The 23,778-nt window shown below is 40.9% G+C and overlaps 1 protein-coding gene across 3 annotated transcripts in view; it reads left to right on the forward strand.

Annotated features, from left to right (window-relative positions):
- Positions 1-23,778, forward strand: part of RBMS1 (RNA binding motif single stranded interacting protein 1) — a 190,594-nt gene that overhangs the window by 53,877 nt on the left and 112,939 nt on the right. Inside the window, exon 1 of one of the 3 annotated variants that reach the window (XM_054044686.1) lies at positions 6,539-6,699. The exons of the other annotated variants lie outside the window; for them this stretch is intronic. Coding sequence (XP_053900661.1) covers positions 6,637-6,699 — 63 coding nt within the window. The 5' untranslated portion in view covers positions 6,539-6,636. Of the gene's footprint in view, positions 1-6,538; positions 6,700-23,778 lie in introns of those variants that run through there. 3 annotated transcript variants of the gene reach the window in all.

The following is a 23,778-nucleotide window of genomic DNA, read 5'->3' on the forward strand; positions in this document are numbered from 1 at the left end:
TGTAGTAGGAGAAAAATATTGGTTCACATGGTCCATCCTCTGCTGGAGCATCAGCATATGTAACCAAGCTTTGCTTTATGGAACACCTTTATTTTGATGCTTTACAAAGTATGTTTGGGTATTTCCAGATTTTCTCTCTCTTTTATTACCATCCTTAGTTTCAACATACTCATAATTATGCATACAAATATTTCCAAGAGATCATTTATCATTTCATAAAAAATGTTAAGTAGTAGGTAACTTTTCCCTGTCTCCACCTACTCCTCCCCCCTCCCTAAATATACAAAACAGTGAGCAAATAATTATATCAGAGTAGCTGGATATTTTAAGTCTTTCTTTAAGTGTATGCAACTCTTGATGAAGTAATGAATTTGCACTGTTTTCACTGCTTTACTGGTTAATATTACCTATATACTTTGTCATCTCACTCCATCTTTATTACTTTGTTTTACAGTAATTCTGGCAATTGTTTATAGAATCTGAATTGTTTTATAGGTTCCAACAAGTGTCTGGCATTATCATACCAATGGCAGAGTTCAGCTCTTTTGAGTCACTTTGGTTAGTTTCACAAACCACGGTTGGTTTTTGTCCTGTGTTGTCATTACCTAATTTGTCAAATATAAGCAACTTCCTTAGATTCCTGTTGTATTATAATGCATTACAGTAATATCTTTCAGACTTAAACTTCCCAGAATGTACAGCATATGATAAGCAAAGGGGCATTTGTTTTGACAGTGGAAATGCTCTTATGAAGTAATGTCTTGACCATGGCTTTCAAGAAATAAATAATACATTCCATAATATTACAAAGTGCTGGTATGGTATTAACAATAGATTGTATCATTCACTATATTCACATTCTTTGCACTAATAATCAATGAAGAAAATCAAAAAAATTACCTATTATGGTGTGATTTGCTTTTATAATATGTCCTTCATACAACATTTCACAAAACAAGAAGTCAGACATAAATTACAATGGAAAGGTAGATTTTAAGGGGAAATTTCAAAAGAAGAACCAACTCAATGGCCAGAGCATTTCACATACACTAAATTTGGCAGCATTAATAAAAGAGTGAATTTTACTCAGAGAGAGTTACAGGGAAAAGACAGCATAGAGCTGTGGAACAGATGGAAAAAAGGGGAGAGGGAATCAGAGATTTACGCTAGAGGAAGAACTTGTTTTGAAAAAGGAGATGAAATGGTAGGGTGGGATTAGAACTGGATTTCTGGATAGGTGAAGATGACAAAGAATGGGTGTGATATCAGTCGTGATACAGCATTTTTAAAAATCAAATTCCAAAATTTAAATCTGGATATCTTGCTGCAGCTGTTTTGAGTCAGCCCTGGTGAAAATGGTTTCCCTGAAGAGTCTGATCTGTCTTTACTTTTTTGCTTTTGAACGTAGGCAGGAGGTTGCATTCTTACTTTTGACTATTTGACTTCTGTATATATTCCTGTGACTATTTTTGTAATGTTAGGAATATGTTCTTAAACAACTGTTTCTCATTCTCTTAGTTTTCTCTGTTTGTGGATCTTTCTTCTGCCTCTTAGTAAGTTGTAAGTTTTTTTGCAGAAATCATTGTTTCTTCAGTATGTCCTTCCTTTTCCCAAGAAAAATGTCATATTGTAGTTTATGTATAGAAGCACTTTGCATGTTCATGACTTTAATTTCTTCCATGTTCTGCTGACTTCTCCCTCACTTTCTCATTTAGCAAAATATGATTTATTTATTTTTTACTTTTGGTCATCCGGACACTTAACTTATGATACATAAAGCTTAAACAAAAGTAATTAATTGGGAGATTATTTAACAGTCACTGAGGGAGCTTTCCTTGTAATTTAGTTTGCTTTATTCCATGGGCCATTATCTTAAATGCTTTTCTTGCTCCATCTCTTAACAGTTTAGTGCTAAAGTTAAAGTCTGATTTTGTGTAATGCTGTCAGCTCCCTTGACAGCATTTCCCCCCCAGGAAATGCTCAGCACTCCTAACATGCAGTTTGTTTTCATATCCCATCTAGCATATTTTAAAATGTTTCTTATGCATTGTTCCGCTTCTCAGCATCCACCTGCATGACCTGTTTTGTGTCATACACTGGAAGATCTTTACCCAGTGCGGTAAATTGACTCCGAGCATTCCTTTGTGTCAGTATGGCACACCCACTTTTAGATTTAGATGTCACTGTTCATGATATGTGGAATAAAGTCAATTAAATTACAAGGAGAAACATCTTTGGAACAGCGCTGACTGCAGAAGTGATTACAGATTTTATCCTTTTGCTCAGTGGGCTGGGCTTCATAAATTGACACATACTGTGACAAAGGACCATGATGGTAGAAAGACCCGACTGGAAGGGGAGAGTGCAAAGTGCTCATAACCTTCCCTGCACCAGGGGTGTGTGTAGACAGCCCCCCCCCATATGGGTGGCACTGGCTCACAAGGGGACATGGCCAGGGCAGCTGGCGGAATGCATGAATTCAGCACATCCAGACTAGGCTCCTAGGAGCCCCTAGTGGAAACTAAAGTTACCCTACTAAAACAGAACCCTCTAGGGAGGGAAGTGGTAGAAACACTACCTGTCCGACCACAGCAGTGAATGACCTTTGATGGAGGGTTTCCACAGAGTTCATTTAGCTTTGTGTACAGTAAGAAACCATGGATTTGATTTGAATCATGAAGCTGTGATTTATGTATGTGGAACTGTTTACAGAATAAGAGTTTAGTTTCACCAATCTGCTGTTTGCTGAGATTGATGGTAATTACTTGGAAGCTTCCAAGTTTTCCAGATATTCTCTAGCTCCTTTGAAGGCTTCCTGTTGCTGTCTAGGTGTTCAGATACCCCTTGGTGGTATGCTCAACTCAGATCTGGCCTTAATTTATCCACAAATACACATCTTTTAACTATCTCTGAACAATAAACATGCAATGAACGAAGATTTTAACCACAAAATGTAACTAGCTCTGCTCTGCAAGCTGCCTTCTTTTTTGACTAAGCAACTCCTGGTAGTTAAAGAAACTGTCAAAATATTAATCAAGGTACCTTTAGAACCTCCATGCTTACCAATTCCCCTCAGGAACAAACTGAATTGCATATTTATAACTTTAACCAGGAAGGTGCCTGCATACTAACACATATGTTCACATCTGTTATAACACAATTAATATTAATTTCCTTGACAAATGTGATTTAAATGTCCACTTCTGTATACATTTCAAAGAGCCTGTTTCAATATTTTTACTCTTAGCAGGGTAAGACTGAGGGTCTTATTTGCAAACAAGTGATGATCCTTTTATCCTAGAAAAGATGTGGGAAAAGTGCTCAGTAAAATCTTAAACATATAGAACACTTTTCCTCCCAGAAGGTACTGTCGAGCCTTATTAGTGTTCTATCTCTCTCTCTCACGCACACTCAGTCTCAGACACAGAAATCACTTCACCCACCATTACATCACTAAAATGCCACTGCCAGCTCTGGGGTAGAACATAGCTATTGTTTAACAGCACACAAGGCAAGACTATTTCATAATTTAGGGCAAGAATTGAGGAAGATTACTGTATACATTTGGATATGCAGGGAGAATTTTGGTAGGCTGAATGCTACTTTGGCCAGGACATCAAGGCTAATACACTTTCTCCTCTGACAATGCCATTGCAAATCTCCTTTAAACAAAAGTATAAATAAAAGAAATCTCTCTTGAGGGTGATGTTTTCTATTCAGATTTTCACAGAATGGTTTAATGTTACATGTTTTATACCACAAACATTAAAAAAAACAAAATATATAGTGTCCCTGAAAAAACACGTGCCACATAATGAATCCACAAGGGGGAAATCCACATCCTCTCTAAAGAATAGCAACCTGGGGATGAAAGTGCAGAGTTCCCGCTTTTAGAGTTCCCTTTTGAAATGTTCTTAAATCTTTTAATTCCTGTAATGATATCTAAGTACCACAATGATTGGTGCTTTAAAAATACCTGTGATGGAATATGGAATGTCTACATCCTGCCAGTTTTTAAGTGTATTGGGAAAGGGAAAACTGAAGTTCCTCAGAAGCCTTTGTTATCTGGGGGCAGGAGGAAGATATCAATTCAGGTGTCTCCTACTCCCAAAGTCATTTTGTAAGAGTAGAGGATTCGTGAAGATCTTTCTCACTTTTATTGACTACAAGTCTGTTGCATCTTACGCGCATTTAACATGCACAATTTCAGCTTTACGCGGTCGAAAAAAAAAAGAGAAAAATAACAATTTTAATACTGTATTTGTAGTGCGGGCGATTCTGCCCGCCATTCAACTCAATGTAATTTTGACTATACGCGGTTTTTGCTTTACGCACTAACCGCGGAACGGAACCCCTGCGTAAGATGGGACTCGCCTGTACTAGAAGACTGTGCTGCCAGCCTTGTGCAGTTCTTCTTTTCCCTTGGAAATACTAATTCAAAGCATGCAGAAGTAAGATAGCACGTGCACATACCACACATCGGGAGTGGTTTTTGACTAGTTCTGAACAGTTATTCAAAGGTCAGGTTTAACATGGAATGTAACTGTGGATGAGTTCAGTTTTTAAGTGCTGTGTGGGTTTTTTTGTGTGTTTTGGTGATGTTTACTGTTACACAGATAACAGTTCTGCCAAGAGGCACTGCTTTTTCAGTGTTGGCTATACTAGAGTATGCTGTTGTCTAGGGCAGCAAAGTGCTATGGCACCAAAATATTTAGTGACTGCTTATTGCAAAAAGAAACTGAAGGTTCAGAGGGGTGGACATTTTCCAAGTTGCTACCAGCACCAAACACTATAGAGCTGGCATAGCAGTTTTGGTATGCAGCTCAACATTTCAGTGCTGAACCAAATGGCAAATCTATGTTTCTTCCCAGCAATCCATGTTCCTAATCCATTTTTGGAGTGAGTGCTTACTATCGAAGAGAATAAAAAATACCAAAGAAAACCTTGGAACTAGGTGTCCTCATTGGAAGGTCCTCTTGCAGAGTCACCTATATGAAACTACGGAGTTGAACAAAGTCTAATTTTATTTTATAGATAAACCAGTCGTAACCAATGATAGGGCACAACAAAAAGGGTTGAGAGTTCTGAATAACACATCTAAAATTTGGAAGGCATTTGCCTCCCTTTTCCTCAACAAACGTTAGGAATCTAATTTTCCAGTAATTGCAAAACTCCCCAAGGCCCTACATTTTATGGGGGAATAGGATTTCCCTCAAACTTCAAAAAAAAATATTTGGAGGGATTGGTGGGATTTAGGATGGATGAATTCCCCAAAACTGTGCTAGCTATCTCAGACCATAAGGCGAGATTTTGGACTTAATGACTTTAGTTCTTCTTTCAGGCCATGAGGGACAATCCAGTAGATTTCACACAGGCAAAATCAATCACTGGCAAAACTCTTATTGACTACAAGGGGAACAGGGTTTTGGTCCTTTTGAAAAGTAAACTTGCAGTCTCTCTCTGATCCTGTGTAAGAAAGGGAATCACATATTTGAAGAGATGTACACAAACTGCAAAGTTTTGAACTAGATTTCTGACTATGTAAGTTTTTAAACAGGCTCACGAGCATGGTGGCTTCTAGCCCCAAAGTTTAGGGTTGTTTGGATCCAAGGTTTTGGTTTGAGCCACTGCAAAATTCCAGATCCAGGTGTTAGTTTTCAGACCCCTGGCCACATGAGAAGTTGCCCCCTTCTCAGCCATTTAACGAGTTTCGATCCATTCTGGATTTGCGCCTGGTTTCCACCTTGGTCTAGAGGTCGAGCATGCAAAACCTTAGGCTGGCCGGTTCTGGCCCTGTCTCCCCCTGCGTTTGTGAGACTGAACTGTGCGTCCGGGCCAGGCTGAACAGCTGTAGCGAAGGCGCAGCTCTGCCCAGCCCGGGGAAGGAGGGCTGCGGGGGGGTGCTTTGCTGCTGGCCCTGCAAATTAAAGGGCTAGACTAGACCCCTGCTGGCTGCATATTCGGGCCCTTCCCCAGGTGCAGCGGAGGCGACGCCCCCCCCGGAGCGCTCGCCTGGCCGCGGAGCGCCTAGCCCAGGGGCGCAGTGCTGCCGCCGCTGGTGCGCAGGGAGCTGCTGGCTGCACCGTGGAATGTGCGGTATGCGGGGGCCAGAAGCAACCATTCGGCGGAACAGGGGCGGCCGCCGCCTGCTCCTCCGGGGTCCCGCGCAGTGGGCGGCAGCCGAGCGCCGCTGCGCAGAGCAGAGCGGCCAGGGCAGGAGGCGGCGGCGTGCTGGGCAGGCCGGGCGCAGGGGCCGGGCGCAGAGCCTGCTGTGGGCTGTCTCCTGCGGCGCTGCTCTCTCTCTCTGGGCGGTGGTTGAGGCCGCTGGTAGGTGGGATCGGCTCTGCCGCTGCTGGGGAAGCGCCCGCTGCTGCCGCCGCCGCCAGATCAATGAACTCTCTTCGGTCGCGGCTGCTGCTGCTCGGGTAGGCGCCGCGCGGCTGATCCCCGGAGCGGAACGGGGAGAGAGGCGTCGTCGTGCGCGGAACTCCGGCTCGGAGGCAGCAGCAGCAGCAGCAGCCGCCGCCGCCGGGGAGGGAGGGAGGCACCTCGCCCCGCACCGCAGCCGCCCCTGCGCGCAAGTTGGCACAAAACTTGCTGCCCATCCCGAGGGGAAGCTGGGGCTTAGGCGGGGCAATGATTTTCCCCAATAGCAGCAGTAACCCGGCGGGCGGCAGCAGGACTCCCTATAGGAAACAGGTAAGAGAGTAGCGCTCCCCCTTCCCGGGAGGGGGAGGAGTGGGTACGTCGGGTGGGGGGGGGTGGTGAGTGGCAGGGGCTGTAACTTCCAGTCTCTTAGCGATCAGCTGCGCCCGTCCCGCTGCCTTGTACGGAGAGTCCCCTCTCCGAGGCTGCGTGGTGGTGACCTTGCTGAGTACCCGAAAGAGAGGAGATCTGGTGTCGGTCAGGCGACTTCAGCCGGGTGGCCTTAGCAGCGGAGAGGCGTGTTGTGTGGCGCCCAGGGAGCCCTGGCTTTGCTGAGCTCTGCAACACTTTTTTTTTTTTGGGTAAGGAGTGAAGTTGCAACATGCATTGAAAATCGAAACTTCAGACTGAATGTTTTCCTTTCTGATAAAATGACAAAAAGGACGAACGTGCTTTCAAAACAAACAAAAAACCCCATACCCTCCAAAAAACCTCGGCTGTCGCGGCTGAGCTTCAGCTCCCCCCAACCCCCCTCTCCCCTTTCCCTAGCAGTACAAGGGAAATCCTGTGACATTTTATGAGCAGACAGATAGTTTTGATAAACTTGAACCATTCACATCTATGGAACTGTTTTGAAACGGACATTTTAGCATCTTAAGTTTTGAAAACAGCTGGAATGGTTAGACCAACATCCTTTGCTGCGGTGGGGGTGGGAGAGACTAGGAAAACTGTTTCCTGTTTCTGATTTTTAGTATTGGCTTTGTCACATAGTATTTATTACAAAACAGACCAGTTTTAATTAAACCTTTGACCGAACAAACAAACAAACAAAAAGCATGTGCTTTAGGTTTGTCAGAAAAAGTGAGGACCCTGTGCTTGTATAGAAAAGGTTACATGGATTAGAAGTCAGTGGCAAGATGCTTGGTTGACCCAAAAAAAACCCAACCAACTCACCACCACCACACACTGTCATTTATTTTCTTGTGGGCTGGGGAGGGGGAAACACAAATCACCTTTTGAGTCCCCCTCCCCCCCCAGCAGTGGAAACAAATTCATTTATCATCATAATGGTGCAGGAGGCATTGTCATTCTGTCTGGAGTGGGGATGCATTAAAGATAGAAATATCATATCACATCACATTATAACAGAGCGTCACTTTACTACAGGGTTTCATGGAATTACTGATTTTAATTTTAAAAAAATTAAAATTAAAATTCATGTATGTTTCTCTGATACGTAAGCATGTGAATGATTAGGATTATGATAATTAATCAGTGCAACAGTGTACATTAGGTTTATCTTTACTTAGAGTTTAAGTGAGCTTTCATAATTTGCTGCTCTCTTCCCCCATTTTAAAGAAACATCCTTACAATACAAATCACTTATGATATCTCAACAACATTCTGCAGATGACATCCAACAATGTGTGATCATTGCTTCTCGCATTTGAAGTGTGTATCTGTATGTAATAAAATATGATTATTGGGTGGTGATTTAAAAAAAAATAAACGAATCCCCCAGATGCAACCATAGTTCAGCTCTTGTATCGTGTGTTTGCATACTTTGTAAGGGAAGCCAATGTATTAGACACTATTTTCTTACATTACCTGAAAGGATAGTTAATTAAGTAAGGCACCTTAGGGTCTGGTGTGTTCATTTGTTAGCGTGCAACAGGGTGTTAGCAAGGAAATAGGGAGGACAACTCTAAGGGTGAGGCCTCTTTACTGAAGGGCTGTATGTTTTGTGTAAGGATCTGAGTTAGCCTGCTGGTCTGGAGCATGCTGATAAGATGCTCTTCTTTTCACAGTGCACTCCTTAGATTCAAAGAACTAAAAGGCCTGACTAAATTAGAAAAACAAACAGACTTTTTTTTTTCTTTTTCAGTAGTAGAGGAAGAAATGAATGCATGGGTATTATGTAGACCTTAGACCCTGGGTACCAGATCTTTCTTTTGTTAGTGTTTAGCCATTCTCTGTTCAAACATTTCCTACATAGGGAGCTGTGGTTTGAGCCTTTTCCCATTGAAGTCTGTGCAAAACTCCTATTGACTTCATTGGGAATAAGAGTGACTTGGTGATTTTATTTTCACTTAGACTTCACCTGCATGGGTGAATTAGTGTCACAGGATATGAGTCTAACCCTCCATTTGATATAAAGTAGGTTTATTGATGTACAATTTAATGTAATCCATTTTCAAAAAAATTGTATTTGTATTCTAAGAGGCTGGTTTTCTTTTATGTTAAAAGGGAGTATCCAGTATATGAGCCAGAGAAGAAGTTAAAAGAATTTTAAAAATGAAAAGTAAATACTCTGGGATAGCCCATGCTGGCTTTTCAATTATAATGTGTTTATAAGTGGTAGCAGAATGGTGTAAGATGTTAATAGAATCCTGAATCTTTGATAAAATCTGTTTTTTCTGTCAAAATTTCTGGTTGGTGCCAGATTGTTGCTGAAAGTTGACTGCAATCTATCAGCAAAAGGAAAGAAGTATGCTGTCAGCTTTAGTGGGAAGGAATTATAATATAATTTTGCCCATTGTAATCCATAGCAAAAATCCCAATGGTTTCAATGGGGCCAGGATTTCACTGATAAAATCTATATGTCGCCTAAAAGTAATGTTCATTTTACAAAGGAATCTGTGATTATAGTACTATGCTTGCTATCTGTTTCTATCTCTCTGTGTACGCAGGCTCCTAGGAGCCAGTCAGCTACTTCATTTTCAGGTCAGACAGAGGTGGGTGGTGCCTAATCTTTTCCTCTTCTATAGTGGTAGGGTGAGTAGCAAGCTCTGGTCTCTGAAGTCATCTGTGTTAAATAGGATTTGCCTGCATTGCGGACAGATGAACACGTTAAAAGTGCTCTTACTGAGCTCATGTCAAAGTTTAAAGCTGCAGAAGTGAGTAGTAACTTGGCAGGTAATGCCCTGACAAAAACAGAATGCAAGTTCAAGTCTGGCTGAAGAATGCATTGCCTATCCCAGTTGGTTTTATCCTTCAGTAGTTTGTCTGTCAAAACAGTTGTGATCATACGTGCTATGTGAAAGTGGCTAAATACAGTCTAATATTTTCACTCTTCTTTTAAAGGAGGATATTCTATTTACTGTGAGGAGTCTATAATAAGTGGTAATACCTCTTCACCCTCTGCTGTAGACTCTTTTAGATCTCTCTTCATTACAACCTACGTATATAGGGAGCCTGAATTTTCCCCTTTCAGTTTTGCCTGTGTAAATCCAAGATAGCAACAATGAAGTCAACATATTTACGCCCGTGTAATGCCAATGTGATGGAAAATTGGGCCTCCTCCCTTCCATCTGCTCTTTGTAGAGCTGCTGTAGTCATTTGATTTGGGATTTTAAATCACTGTGTTCAGCCCACTTTTCCTCATCTCTGATTTTTGGGGGCCAGCGCAAGTAGCTATTTAGGTTTAGGATGAAGTAACCATTGAGACTCACCAGTAGATGCTGGATCAGTATCTGAGCTGCTGTAAGAAAGCCTAGTGATTTTTTTTTTTTTTTAATTTATTTTTAACAGTTTTGCCTGGTAACAATGGTTCTTGTTATATTTTGATGAGTGTAATGTTTATCTCACCAGTATAAGTAGATTTACATAGTTTGCTGCTTTTAAGCAGATTAACTGGGTGTAACTGCACGTGAGGAATCTAACTCTGATTCAGTGTTTGGCCTTGTTTAGAGACTGACATACAATGCTGTTGATTAATCCTTTCATGTAGCTCTGTTCACAGCAATTTCTATGTCATAGACGGGGTTTTCTTGGAGTTTGAAGATAAAACTGGCATTTAGAAAACATTTAAATTAAGCAAACCATTGCTAGTCTCAGATAAAAAAATGTTTCACTTTCAGGATGATGGGTTTAAAGTATCAAGATGCTATACCTGTAATCCTATATACCATCCGTGGGGTTTTTTTTCTCCTCTTGCTTCAGTTTTCTTTTTTGTAAACGTGTATGTCAAGCGACCTCATTAAATTTATGAGAGATCAAGGAGTATAACTGGCATGGTCAGAATTTTAAAGCATGAAACTCTGTAGAAAAATCTAAGAAATAGTTCTTACACAGTACTGTTCTATGAGTGTGCATGTATGGGGGAGGGGAAGGGATTGGAGAAAGAGACCAAATACACATTTAGTTTATAACTGTTAGTTTGCTGTATTATGATTAAATAGTTTTTTCAAATTGGTAAGACTTGTATTATTTTATTCCTTACATTGACCTGATCAGTTGCATATGAAGTATGTTTGACATTAATGACCTTACAGACTCTCAGCTTTTCTATTAAACATCAGTGCAGAGAAATCTTACATTTATTATTTTTTTGTAATGTCTTATAAAGATGTTTGTATAGCACTGAGCAAATCTGATCTCTCAAGCATAAACAATCATTGCGTTTCTATAGGTATAATACAAACTTGAACGAAAGAAAATAAAAGGAAGCGCCCTAACCTGTCAGATACGACATTATAGATTAGAAAAAGTGATCGATTATGTTTTCTGTATTTTGAAAAATTTGAAATTGCTGTTTAAGATTTCTTACAGGTTGATGGATTATCCTTTTGTCTATTTGTTTGAATGCTTAATTGTTTGTTTTAAAGTGTGTGTATATGTATATTATATGATTGTGTGTGTGTGTGTGTGTGTGTATACACAAACATATATATTTGCTTATTGGGAGAAAACAGAAATGTATGTTTTGTCTTGAATGTCTGCTGTTTCTTTTTTTCAAACTTTCAACTCTGATGAATGCTTGACTTAACACATTTCAGAAAGTGTAGTAAACTTTAAACTAGGATTACTCAGTGGGTGGGGGGAACCTTTTCCAGAGGCTTGACAGGGTTTATAATACATCACCACAGAACTAAAGTCAAGTAAATAAAATCCTCAGGAGGTGGTTTAAAATATGTTCTCACAGGAGTTGGTGAAAATGGTAGCTGTTGCTAATACATCTCTTTTGTACTGGTGAGTGCATTTTTCACAGCTCTAAAGATTCTATTATTGGTCTAGATTTGTTTTGAGAAACAGGATAAAACAAAAGTTATAAAAAGTCATGGAGACTAGGAACTCTGTACTAGCATTCCTTCAGAGCTCACTATCTTCAACTTCTTATGAAAGTATTTAGTGGTCTGTAAAGCAGATGCTTTTATTTTATAACGAGAGCTGCTTAGGGGAAAATGTTATGTCTTAAAAATTTTATGCCAAATTAAATATTTTCCAAAAAATGTATCATTTTCATTCTTGGTGAACTGTTACAAAGGATTTCTAGAAAGCCAAAATAACCACATTAAATTCTGCCTGTTCTAGCTTGTTGAAGTAGTTGTTACATACTTTGCATAAGTTTCACAGTTGCAGTACACTGTGGTAATTATAACAGCGCCCTGCAGAAGCCACTGTATTTAGAGTTTCCTGATGCAACAGGAAAGGGAACGGATGAGTTACAAATAGAGAGAGGAGAAGAGTGGGGGGAGAGCCATGTGTTAGCTAGGCAGAGAACTTAAACTAACACTGTTTTTAACTCAAATGTTAGAGGGCTTATCTGCACACAACTTGCACACGTTTCACCAAATTGGTTCTAGTAGATTTTGGTTTAAACCAGTGTAAACTCCTGTGTGGTCACTCTTAAACCAATTTAAAAATCGGCTTCTATTGATTTAGCTTGCGCCACTAACTTAAGCTAAAATCAACGTAAACCAGGTTTAAATCAGTTCGTGTGTCTATACAGGAGTTTTCACTGGTTTAACTACATGGATTTAACACTGCTTTACACAGAGTTGCACTGGTTTAATTAAAGTATAGGCCTTAGCCTTGGCGTAAAGTTAATTGCTCTCAAAATGTGTTCCAAATTTAGGGAAAACTTTTGGAGGAATCAGAACTACAGTTTAACTTGTTTGGGTGTTTAAAAACTCTAAACATGTTAAAAAGTTGGGAAACTTTCATGGAAAGGAATGCAGAATCCTAATTCACTGTATAATATTTTTGTTGATTTGAACTTATTAAAAGTGCTATTTAACAACAGAAATACAGTATAACAGTAATAAAACAAATGAAGAAATACTGCTTTCTTTTATGTAGTGACCTGGGGAGCTGCTTCAAATATTCCACAGTTTCATGTTCTACTTACCGTGGGATTATGGATGTTTAATACAAGGTAAAAAGATTAGGGGAAAATAAAGTCAGGCATTACTTCAATGTTAAGTCTGAAATGTTAATAGAACAGATGTCAAAATTATGGTCTCCCCAGCTCTCTCTCTTTTTTTTTTTTTTTTTTTAATTGCCCACAACACGGATAGAAAGCTCAATTTTGCAAGGCGCTCTTGCTGCAGTCAATGAGAGCTGAGGGTGGTTGGTCCAATTGCAGGAGGCTTTCAGATTCTTTATGAATTCATATAGAAAGTGTGCAGTAGGGTAGATTTATTTATTTATTTATTTTTAGTTCTTATTCCAGTTAAGTCCCTTTGGGCTCTCCATTTCAGGTGCACAGGCATCTCTCTAGCCCTTGATTGGAGATTTTTCCGCTAACAATGCCTCTTCGGCCTGCACATGTACCGTATGCCTCGTCATGCTGGATGCTGAGTCTGTATAGGGATGCACAAGTGAACTGCATTCAGTTCCTTCTCTACTGCCTCAGCCTAGCTCTAGCGTGCCCAACTTAAGTGTGCCTCCGCTATTTCATGTTCTTTTTATAGTTCGTTTTGTTAGTATCATTAGTTGTTTTTAGTACAGCTCGACGCATGTTCATTTTCATTATCTGGTGGTTTGGGTTCTGTAGTTTCTATTTAAGACTTCTCTTTTAAGAATTCTGAAAGCATGCTTCACACCTTGTCCTGATCAGATTTTGGATGGCACTTCAGATTCTTAAATCTTGGGTTGAGTGCTGTAGCTATCTTCAGAAATTTCACATTGGTACCTTCTTTGCGTTTTCTCAGATAGGCAGTGAAAGGGTTCTTAAAATGAACATGTGCTGGGTCATCATCCAAGACTGCTATAACATGAAATATATGGCAGAATGCTAGTAAAACAGATGGGGACATACAATTCTCCTCCAAGGTGTTCAGTCAAAATTTTAATTAACACACAATTTTTTTAACGAGCGTTATCAGCATGGAAGTGTGTCCCCTGGAATGGTGGCCGAAGTATGAAGGGGCATACAAATGTTTAGCAGATCTGGCATGTAAATACCTTGCAATATCAGCTACAAAAGTGCCATGCCAATGCCTGTTCTCACTTTCAGATGACACTGTAAACAAGAAGCGGGCAGCATTATCTCTCAGAAATATAAATTAACTTGTTTGTCTGAGCGATTGGCTGAACAAGAAGTAGGACTGAGTGGACTTGAGGCTCTAAAATTTTACATTGTTTTATTTTTGAATGCAGGTTTTTTTGTACATAATTCTATATTTGTAAGTTCAACTTTCATGATAAAGAGATTGCACTACAGTACTTAGGTGTATTGAAAAAATACTATTTCTGTTTTTTAACAGTACAAATACTTGTAAGCAAAATAAAGTGAGCACTGTACACTTTGTAGTCTGTGTTGTAATTGAAATCAATATATTTGAAAATGTAGAAAACATCCAAAATATTTATTCTATTATTGGTTAACAGTGCGATTAATCACGCGATTAATTTTTTTTAATCGCTTGACAGCCTCAGTAGTTATATTTATTACATAAGTGTTAACAGTGAGAGGATAGTTTGTTTGTTTTTGTTTTTTCTCCTCCTCTCTTTCTTTGGGAAGCCTTGTCTTCCTGAAGGGGCATGCCTGGCTGACGAGGTTTCACATGCAGCCTGTGCTGCCGAGAGGCTATCCCAGTAAATGATGGCTACTCTAAGTGTGTTCATTGTTTGGAAGAGTCCCATGTCTCCCTCTCAGGTTGAAGGCTCCCCTGGCTACCTCTCAGGTTGAAGGCAAGGAAGAACTAGGAGATTAAGCTGAGACTGTTAATGACGGAGCACTCAACCAGCGTCTGAGTCAGGTTAGGAGACTGCCCTCGTACATCTGTCTCCGGACAAATCCAGCTCCCCATCTATTTTGGTGCAGGCTTCCCCTGAGAAGGGAGAGATCATTGGAGGCTTCTGAGCAGGCTCCCAAAAAGAGAAGTATGTACTCTCATCTGAAGGAGCTTGCTTTGTAAAAGCCCAGGTCCCCTACGAGATCTACAACCTCTACCTCTTGGCTCAGTACCGTTGAGTCAAAGGACTCTTTCACTGATACCAATGGAGCTGGAAAGCCCCAGAGGTTGAGGGAGAGACATAGCTCTGACAGGGCTTCAGTACCCTCTCTCAGAGGCAAGAAGGGTAAGCGACCCTTTCTAGTACCAGCAGACTCAATCCCTCAGTCTGCACCTACCAATTTGATACCCTCAGTACAGAGCAAGCAGTAGTGCCAGACTCCTTCCCGGGGGGGACTTACATCGGCACACCTGCCATTGATGGTATCATCAGCTTAAGCTACTGCATTTCTGCTACTGTGTTGGTACCAATTCCCTACTCAGTACCATAAGAGTGTCGATACACAAGGAACCCGTCCATATCAGATGTACCTGAATCCCTGCTCCTCATGGGTATGAAGTCTCTCTTGGTACCAAGACCTCAGTCTCCAGCCTGCTACTGTCCCCTGTTCTGCAAGACTCTTCATCCTTTTCTCTGGGGGCTTTTCCACTGGATGAAGATGATGAAGGGGACTTGCAATTAGTCTTTTCTATTTCAGTCCAGGGTTCCCCAACATGTCCTGTCAGGAACCCATTTGTTGACAGTTACAGAAAAGATAATGACCATCATCAAGGATGGTAGAACCAACCCTGCATGCCACCACCTCTCCTGTATGCCTCTTCCTCCCCCCCTCACAGCCATACTGGGTTCCTTCAGCTGCTTACCAACAGCAATTCTCCAGACCACTGGTACCATCTCAAAGGGAGACTAGGGTTGTTCAGTCCTCTCCTCCACAACCAACTGCCTCAGAAAAAGCAGTTATGCCTCCACCACCTTCCATGGCCAACAATTTTCAGCAATTGCAAGACCTCATAAAGAGGATAGCTGTCACTCTTCAAATTCTACTGGAAGAGGTCAGGGATTCACATCATGAGATGTTGGCTGTCCTACAGTCAACAACACACTTAAGGGTGGCATATCCATCAGCAAGGCAATCCTGGATCCAGGTAAAACTGTGTGGCAAATACCTGCTACTATTCTATCAGTGTGCAAAGGGGCGGATTAAAAAGTATTACATTCCCCTTAAAGACTCTTATTTTCCCACCTTCTACCTAATTCTGCACTGCAGGATTGAAAATTAGCAGGCGGTCATGGCCAAATTCAGTTTCACAAAGTAGAATAGATTGACGGCCTTTATTGAACACGAGGCACAGGAATAGAGGGGGCAATTCCAATCCATCATTTCAAAGGGCTAATTATTGGCCAGGACGGCTCTTCAGGCATCCGTGGATGCTGCAGACACTGCCGCCAGGTCCATTTCCCTGGCAGTAGTTATGGCCTGGACATCATAGCTCCATCTCCTGGGGTTTCCATTCAACAATTGTAGCCTTTTCTCAGAGACCACTTCTCTCTCTGGAGAAACTGCTTAGAAATCACCTGAAGTGGACAACCCACAGGGACACTACTCAGAGAAGGAGAGGAGTTACTCACCTTGTGCAGTAACTGCAGTTCTTCAAGGTGTGTCCCCGTATGGGTACTCCACAACCCACCCTCCTTCCCCTCTGCTTTGGACTGCTCTCTGTGGAGACATTCAGCTGGAGAAGGAACTGAGGGCAGTTCTCTCGCACATCCTTATATAGGTGCCTGGCACAAGGAGGCGCATGTATGGGTCGAACGAGCACTGCTAGTGGAAAAATTTCTGATACAGGGCTCAAGAGTTGCATGTACACCTGAAATGGCGCACCCATAAGGGGACACATTTTGAAGAACTGCAGTTACTGCACAACCTGAGTAACCTCTTCTTGCTGTGGAGTCCACTCTTTCAAAGTTTCTGACCTTGTGTGATCTCAGTTCTAATGTTGCCCTTTATTAACATCATTGTTGCTTTTATAAAGATATACATTATATATAGTATATTTCAGTACTAATTTATGTTGTTTTTGAAATGCACTCATTTATCTGAGTATTTGAGCCTGTAAGATGGGTTGGAGTGGTTTGAAGATATTCCATTCAGTCAACTATGCCCCCGCCCTCCCCCCCCCCCAAAAAAAATTGGGGTGAGGGGATGACGCCCCCCATCTAGAATAACCCGGAATTATTAGCTCTACAAAGACTCTCCCCACCCCAAAAAGTTTTAAATCACTGAAATTAATGGTTCAGCGTCCAAGTGTAATCGCAGCCATAAATATATATGTATGCATTGGTGCAAGAATAAATTAGTCATAAAGCTTCGTGTGCACAGTTCAGAATCCAAGTGACTAAATTCAGTGTTCAAATACTGCCTGCCATACATACAGGAGTAGTCTCATTGATGTCCAGGGGAATACTCGTGTTAGTAAAATAATTGGGATTTGCCCCCAAATTAGGATTATGGTTGTTTATAATAAATCTGTTCCAGTAAGAAATTGGACTGGTGACACCAGTGCCGAAGTCTGTAGTTTGCTTATTCAGTTAAGGGAGAAAGTACGTTTCTTTCAGCAGGAGTCCTATTTCTGTCTAGTAAGCAAAAGTTTTGTGTATGAAATGTACTTAATTCAGTCACAAATTATTGGTCTTAATGCAGGAGTTACAGGCTCTAGGATTTCACCTAGTATTATGCAGGAGGTCTAACTATGTGATCACAAAGGCGTTAAAACTTATGAACCTATATGTTTCATTAACTTCTTTTCCCCCTTGATGTCTCCTTTCCAAATATTGAACGGGCCCAACACTACAAAGCTTATGAAACCAATGAAATCAGAGATACTCAGACTCACAGATTATCCTCTTATGGATCCAGCCCCTAATCTTTCAATTTCAAGGTAATATGGCTCCATAATTGTTTACTTATTTGGGATGCACTTGTAAATCATTATTAGAGTTGGTTATAAACATTAAGCATTCAACAGTAACACAGCTTGACATGTTGCAAAGATAGGATTATTGCTATAGGAAAATGAAGTTGAGCAGTTCTTATCTGGTATTCCAGGACCAAGTTCTTTAGAGTTTACATACATGGGAATTGACTATAATAATGTGACTACAGCTGAGTGAATAATTGTCATTTAGCATCTATCCACTCATGGAATATCTGCAAGCAGATCCCCTTTACTATATTTGACAAATACATTCTTGAATTTTCCTCTACAGTCCAAGGCCCCACCAATGATTTCCTTTCCTGTTTAGGGACAGGATTTCTAAGCAGTGCTGATGTACCAAGGACTAGAGCATCACTGGTAAAAATACAGCGAAGGCAGGCTCAGTGGCCACTTCGAGCAGTTTTGGTTTTTTTGCATGTGTTTGACAGGAGACTGGTGCCAAGGCAGGGTGGGAGAAGTAGAGATGGAGTGAAATGTCCTCCCACCCCACAACGGAACACTGTTTTAGGCAGGTGCTGAGCTCATGTGCACCAGCTGTGATGCCAGCAATAGTGCTAGTATTCTGGCCAACTGCCTGCACATGTGTTAGTACCGTGGTTGCTGTTCTGGCACTCTGTGATTATAGTGGAGCTGTATAATAACTGTATTATAGTATCAGTATTTAGCACTAATAGGACCATACCCACATCTAGCGTAAATCAGTATAGCTCCATTAACTTAAGTAGAGCTACATCAGTTTACACCAGCTGAGGATCTTGACCCTCTACTGCTTTACGTACATTAAATAATACTTAGAAAGGTTTTCAGATCTAACTTTGTTCTTCTTCTCCTTTTGAAGTAGACCATACTCAGCAATGGCTATGAAAATGATTAATTGTACTATCACACATCCATCCCTGCAGCATTTTGGGTGCTACTTATTGACTTAAGCATGCACTGAAGAGCAGTGTCCTGCTCTTGTTGAACGTTCATAATTTTATTTCAAATCCAGATTTCTTCATGTGAAGGATATGTTAATAATTCTGGACTAAGTGTATGCCAACACTTCAGTTTTAAGACAAGGCAGTTTCAGTTATTTTGAGCTCCAAACATCTGAACAAAGTTCCTAATAACTTAAAACCATTTTTATACTCCGATAACTAAAAAACGTCTGTGTTTCTTCATCATCGCTTTAAAAAAAATTATCTCTGGGCTCCAGCAAAAAATGAAGTTTCAGCCCCAAAGGCAAATTGTTGGGAATAAGTTAAGGCAGTGGTTCTCAACCTTTGTGGATGACTGTGCCCCTTTCAGGAGTCTGACTTGTGTTGAGTACCCCCAGTTTCACCTCACTTAAAAACTACCTTGTTACAGAATCAGACCTAAAAATACAAAAGTGTCACAGCACACACTATTACTGAAAAATTGCTTACTTTCTAATTTTAGCATATAATTATAAAATCTATCCATTGGAATATAGATATTGTACTTGCATTTCAATGTGAGACTGAGCCTGCTTTGCACTTGTGACCCTTGTCTGAAGCCTGAGCTCTGCCTCCTGGGACTGAAACGAGTAACTTAGCTTCAGCTATGGCATGGGGCAGTTACCCTGCTTATCACCTCCTAATGGCAGCCCTCCATTTGCAAACCCCATAAACCCGTCCCATGACCACCCTTGAGGCTGCAAGCACTGGGTCGAGAAACACTGATCTAGATGAATTGGGTACCCCCTGGAAGACCTCTGAGTATATGTACCACCGGTTGAGACATACTGTTAGGGGTTTAGAATGGATGTGCCACCTCTACTATCACTATATAATTGCCATAACTTCTGATTTCAAGGATAACAGGAAGTGTAGAATAAAACACAATTGTAATATGACAATGAGACCTTCAGAATGGAAGATGTTACTTATAAAGGAAATTATTCTGATGTTAGTTGATTCTGATAAGGGACAAGCTCATGCTAAAAATACCTCCACATATAATCATTTGTTGATGCGGATTTACAAGTACTATTTTCAAACAAATGTTTTTTAAATTCAAATTTAATCTTTTCCCTGTGTTGCAGCTTTATTTTTATACTTTTTTTTTTTCTCAAATAAGTCAGTGTTGCCACATGTGGTATGTTATGTTCATGCCCTCTGTGCATTTTTCCCTTCCACTCATGATGATCAGCCACAGGAAAAACATTTTGGTACAATTCAATTGTGGGTCTGTTTGGGAGACATGAATATCAAATGTATTTGCTACCTTTAAATTAGTGTATACATGTCAGTTTAAAGTCTGTTTCCTATAATGAGCTTGATTTTTAAGGTCACTAAGAATCTTTTGCACCGTTATGTCCCTATAATGGGTCTGATTCTAAGAGTGCCAAGAATCCTTTGTGCCACTCTAGCTGCATAAAGGGGACATAAAGCTGGCTTAACAGGCCAGGTTGGGGTTCTCTCAGCATGCTTATGGTGGCTCTGTGCCACCCCACCTTGAAGCTGCTGGGGTAAAGTGCTCAGCTGGGGAAAGGGTGCTAAGTGATTTTCTGCTACGAGAATGGCCATTAACAGTAGGGTGAAAATTGCACTGGAGGCGTAATCAGATCTCTGCTGGCCCTAGAATCGAGGGGCCTAAAGGTGATGTAAAATCATCTTTGTTTCCCCCCCTTGGGGCATGCACTAAGCACAGTTTGGCCAGACCTCAGAATGTGGCCAACTGTATTAACACTTTTTGACATTACAACAGCTCTCGTACCTGACCGAGGAACTGTTAACTCCTGATATTCAAAGCCTAAAGCTCCTGTCTGATCCCTCTTCCCTACAATCCACTTTCCATCCCACAACCTTGTCAAGATCTGATTTTTTTTTTTTTTTTTTCCCCTCAATACCCTTTGTCCAGGACATTGCAACAACTCCAGCTCCTTCTTCAAAACCTGCTTGGACCTAGACATAAGTCCATTCCTATTGCACTAGTTTAAACCTATTGGGGAGCCCCACCAGCAGTTACAGGACGGGTGTCCTCTTTGGGGCATTAGTGGAGTCCTCTGGACAACCAATGCTTTTTCACTTGTTCTACATGTAGAGCTTGGCAAGTGTAAAACTAGACTGGGAATGTTCTTTTGCTTTGGTTCTGTTGGTAAAATATTGTTGGTTTTTATGTCTGTTTTAGGTGAGTGTATCCCCCTGTGTTTTGCATTGAGTAGAAGCTGGTATGTTACATTTTATATTGGTGACTTCAGAAAGTTTGTCATTGTGCTTAATATGTTCTGCAGTCTACACTGGTGACTTGAAGATGTGAAAATTACCAAAAGGTTTTAAAAGGTTGTGCACATGCAGATTGATTGCATTTCACAGTATCCTTACCACTTCTATAATGATTTCAGTAAATCATTGATGAATGGAAATGCTGCTTCAAAACTGTGGACCCAGACCATCAAATTTATTCTTACTGATGTAGTGCAAGGGAGAGTAAGCCCCCTGACTATGCTTTGCCATAACATATCTCATCTTTTCAGCTGGTAGTCACTAATGACTTGATTTTTCAGAAGTGCTGAGCACCCACAAATTCTGTTGAAGTCAGTTGGGGCTGTAGATGCTTAGCAGCTTTGAATATCTGACCATAAGGCTTTTTGCTGATATCAGGAGCCTAACTGCTCTGGTGGGCCACTTTAGGTAGTCATATACCAGTGTCATTGAGCTAACTAACATCAAACAAAAATAAAGCCACCTTCTGATCCAACGGCTATTGGATTTAACAGGAATTTGGGTAGGTTACCATTCTACCAGGACATGAATCAGGCTGTGAATTCAAGACTGTCATGTAGATGTGGAAATAAAGAACGCTGGTCATCTGACCTGCACATAAAAATGGTGGTACCAGCCACAAATATGGGATCTGTTTATTGGAAGTAGCACATAAGAACCATGTAGGACTTGCTGATACTTAAAGGGAAACTCTCAACATAAAGTATACACTTTAAAAACAAATAGTGTTTAAAGTAGTTTCAGGTATTACACCTGTCCCTATATCCCCCTGCCAGTTTTGTTTTACAGTCACATTTTCCTATTTTTAAAAATGTTTTGTCTCTCCCCTGTCATTCTCACAAAGAGAAATTGGCTGGCTACACAGAGAGTTTCAGTGATTAGGTACACAAAGTGCTGCCAAATGCACAAAGCAAACAAAGTGGAAAAATGAAAAGAATACGTTCCCTTATAACCTCTTTCAGTTCCAGAAATCTTGGAAGTTACAAATACCAGTGGGTATTAGACCTTTTCGGACAAAAATGTGTGGGATTTTTAATTCCTGTTTTTTAAATTGACTATCCCTTTAGTAGAAATTTTTCTAAGACCATTTAATTTATCATTTTCTTCACCTTTTGTAGAATATCTGTTTTCAGGAAAATGGGTTATTATGCAGTGTAACCTAAAGTATCCCCTTTCGCCGTCCCGAATCCAGGAGTTTGAATGCAGAAGGGGTTATTGTAACATCATACAAGTGAACACCATAACTTCAGTAGAGGATTGAGCAGCTATGATAGATAGATCTCAAAAAAGCAAAGATGTTGTCCTCATGCACATATTCCTTATTAAAAAGGGAAAGCAACCCAGAGAAGCACACTCTTCCTGTTCCTCATTGCTATCTAGCCAGATTTCCCTAGACATTAGGGAATTGCACTTCTAAATCATATTCTCTCCTTTGAAACTATGGAGATAAGTTCTCTTGTCTCTCCCACCTCTAGGCTTAAACAGAATTCACTTTGGCTGTCCTTCTGAGGTATACTAAACAATGTGTTTTTGTTCAGTGAAAGCACTTTTGTAAGACCTTGTCTGCACTAGAGCAAATTCCTTGTATAGAACTGCTAGCTTGATTTGCACCTGTGCAACTTACATCTGCATAAGCTGCAGGCCATTGTTTACACTGATGCCATACATCTATACCAAGGGTTTGCATTGGTGCAGCTACCTCAGTGCCAAAATCCCCCCTATAGACCAGCACGCGGCCCATCAGGGTAATCCATTGGCAGGCCGCGAGACATTTGGTTTACACTGACCATCCACAGGCATGGCCACCCGCAGCTTCCAGTGGCCGCAGTTTGCCATTCCCAGCCAATAGGAGCTGCAGGAATCAGTGCGGGCTGCAGGGACATGCTGGCCACCGCTTCCTGCAGCTCCCATTGGCCAGGAACAGCAAACCGGGGCCACTGGGAGCTGCGGACAGCCATGCCTGCGGACGGTCAATGTAAACAAACTGTCTCTCGGCCAGCCAGCAGATCACCCTGATGGGCCGCGGTTTGCACACACTGTTACAGACAATGAGTACTTTTTTTTTTTTTTTTTTTTTTTTAAGAGCATCAAAGGCCGATTTTCAAAAGTAACTTAGATGCTTACACTCCTAAGTCCCGTTGTCTTGCAATAAGACTTAGGTTCCAAGTGCCTGAGTCAATTTTGAAAAATGGGACTTAGGTTTCTAAGTCACTTAGGAACTTTTGAAAATTTTACCCATGGCCTTATTTACACTGCATATAGTCACAATGAAATTGAGAAATCAGTAGGTAAGTCAAAGCGGAACTTATTCCTCAGTCTTTTGTATTAGACGCTAACTCACATGTTGTTGCTGTCTTGCACATTTTTATTCCATTTTAATACACTTCTGCAGCTTAACTAGCCTTTTCCAAGCCATAGGTATTGTACATTACTGATATTTGCAAAAAACTCCAGGGCCATGTTTTCAGCTGGTATAAATCAGCGCCAGTGTAGTAAATGGCACTAAGCTGATTGGCACCAAATGAGAATCTGGTCCTTAAGTAGGAAGCTTCAGGGCATTCTGCGAGGTCAGTTCCACATTACTAACTCTCCCCCCCTCCCCCCCCACTCCAAAATAGAAACCAGCAAATGTTGCATAGTGTTATAATAATATTCAGCGGCTTATATTCCATTTGTCTCTCTTCAGTTTGTGTCTCTTCCTATGGAGAAAATTTACTTTCCTGGATGCTATGTTCTCCTTCACATGGAGAACTGCAAACTCAATATCACTAAAGTTCAGCGTGACCTACAGCAAAAATGACCCTTTTTTGAAGGGAGCAAGCTGTATACCTTATCTTCCTTGCATTTTAAAATATTTACCAGGACAGTACATTTAGTACAGTTGT

This window comes from Malaclemys terrapin, chromosome 11, assembly GCF_027887155.1.
Source record: "Malaclemys terrapin pileata isolate rMalTer1 chromosome 11, rMalTer1.hap1, whole genome shotgun sequence".
In the NCBI taxonomy this organism is placed as follows: domain Eukaryota; kingdom Metazoa; phylum Chordata; order Testudines; family Emydidae; genus Malaclemys; species Malaclemys terrapin.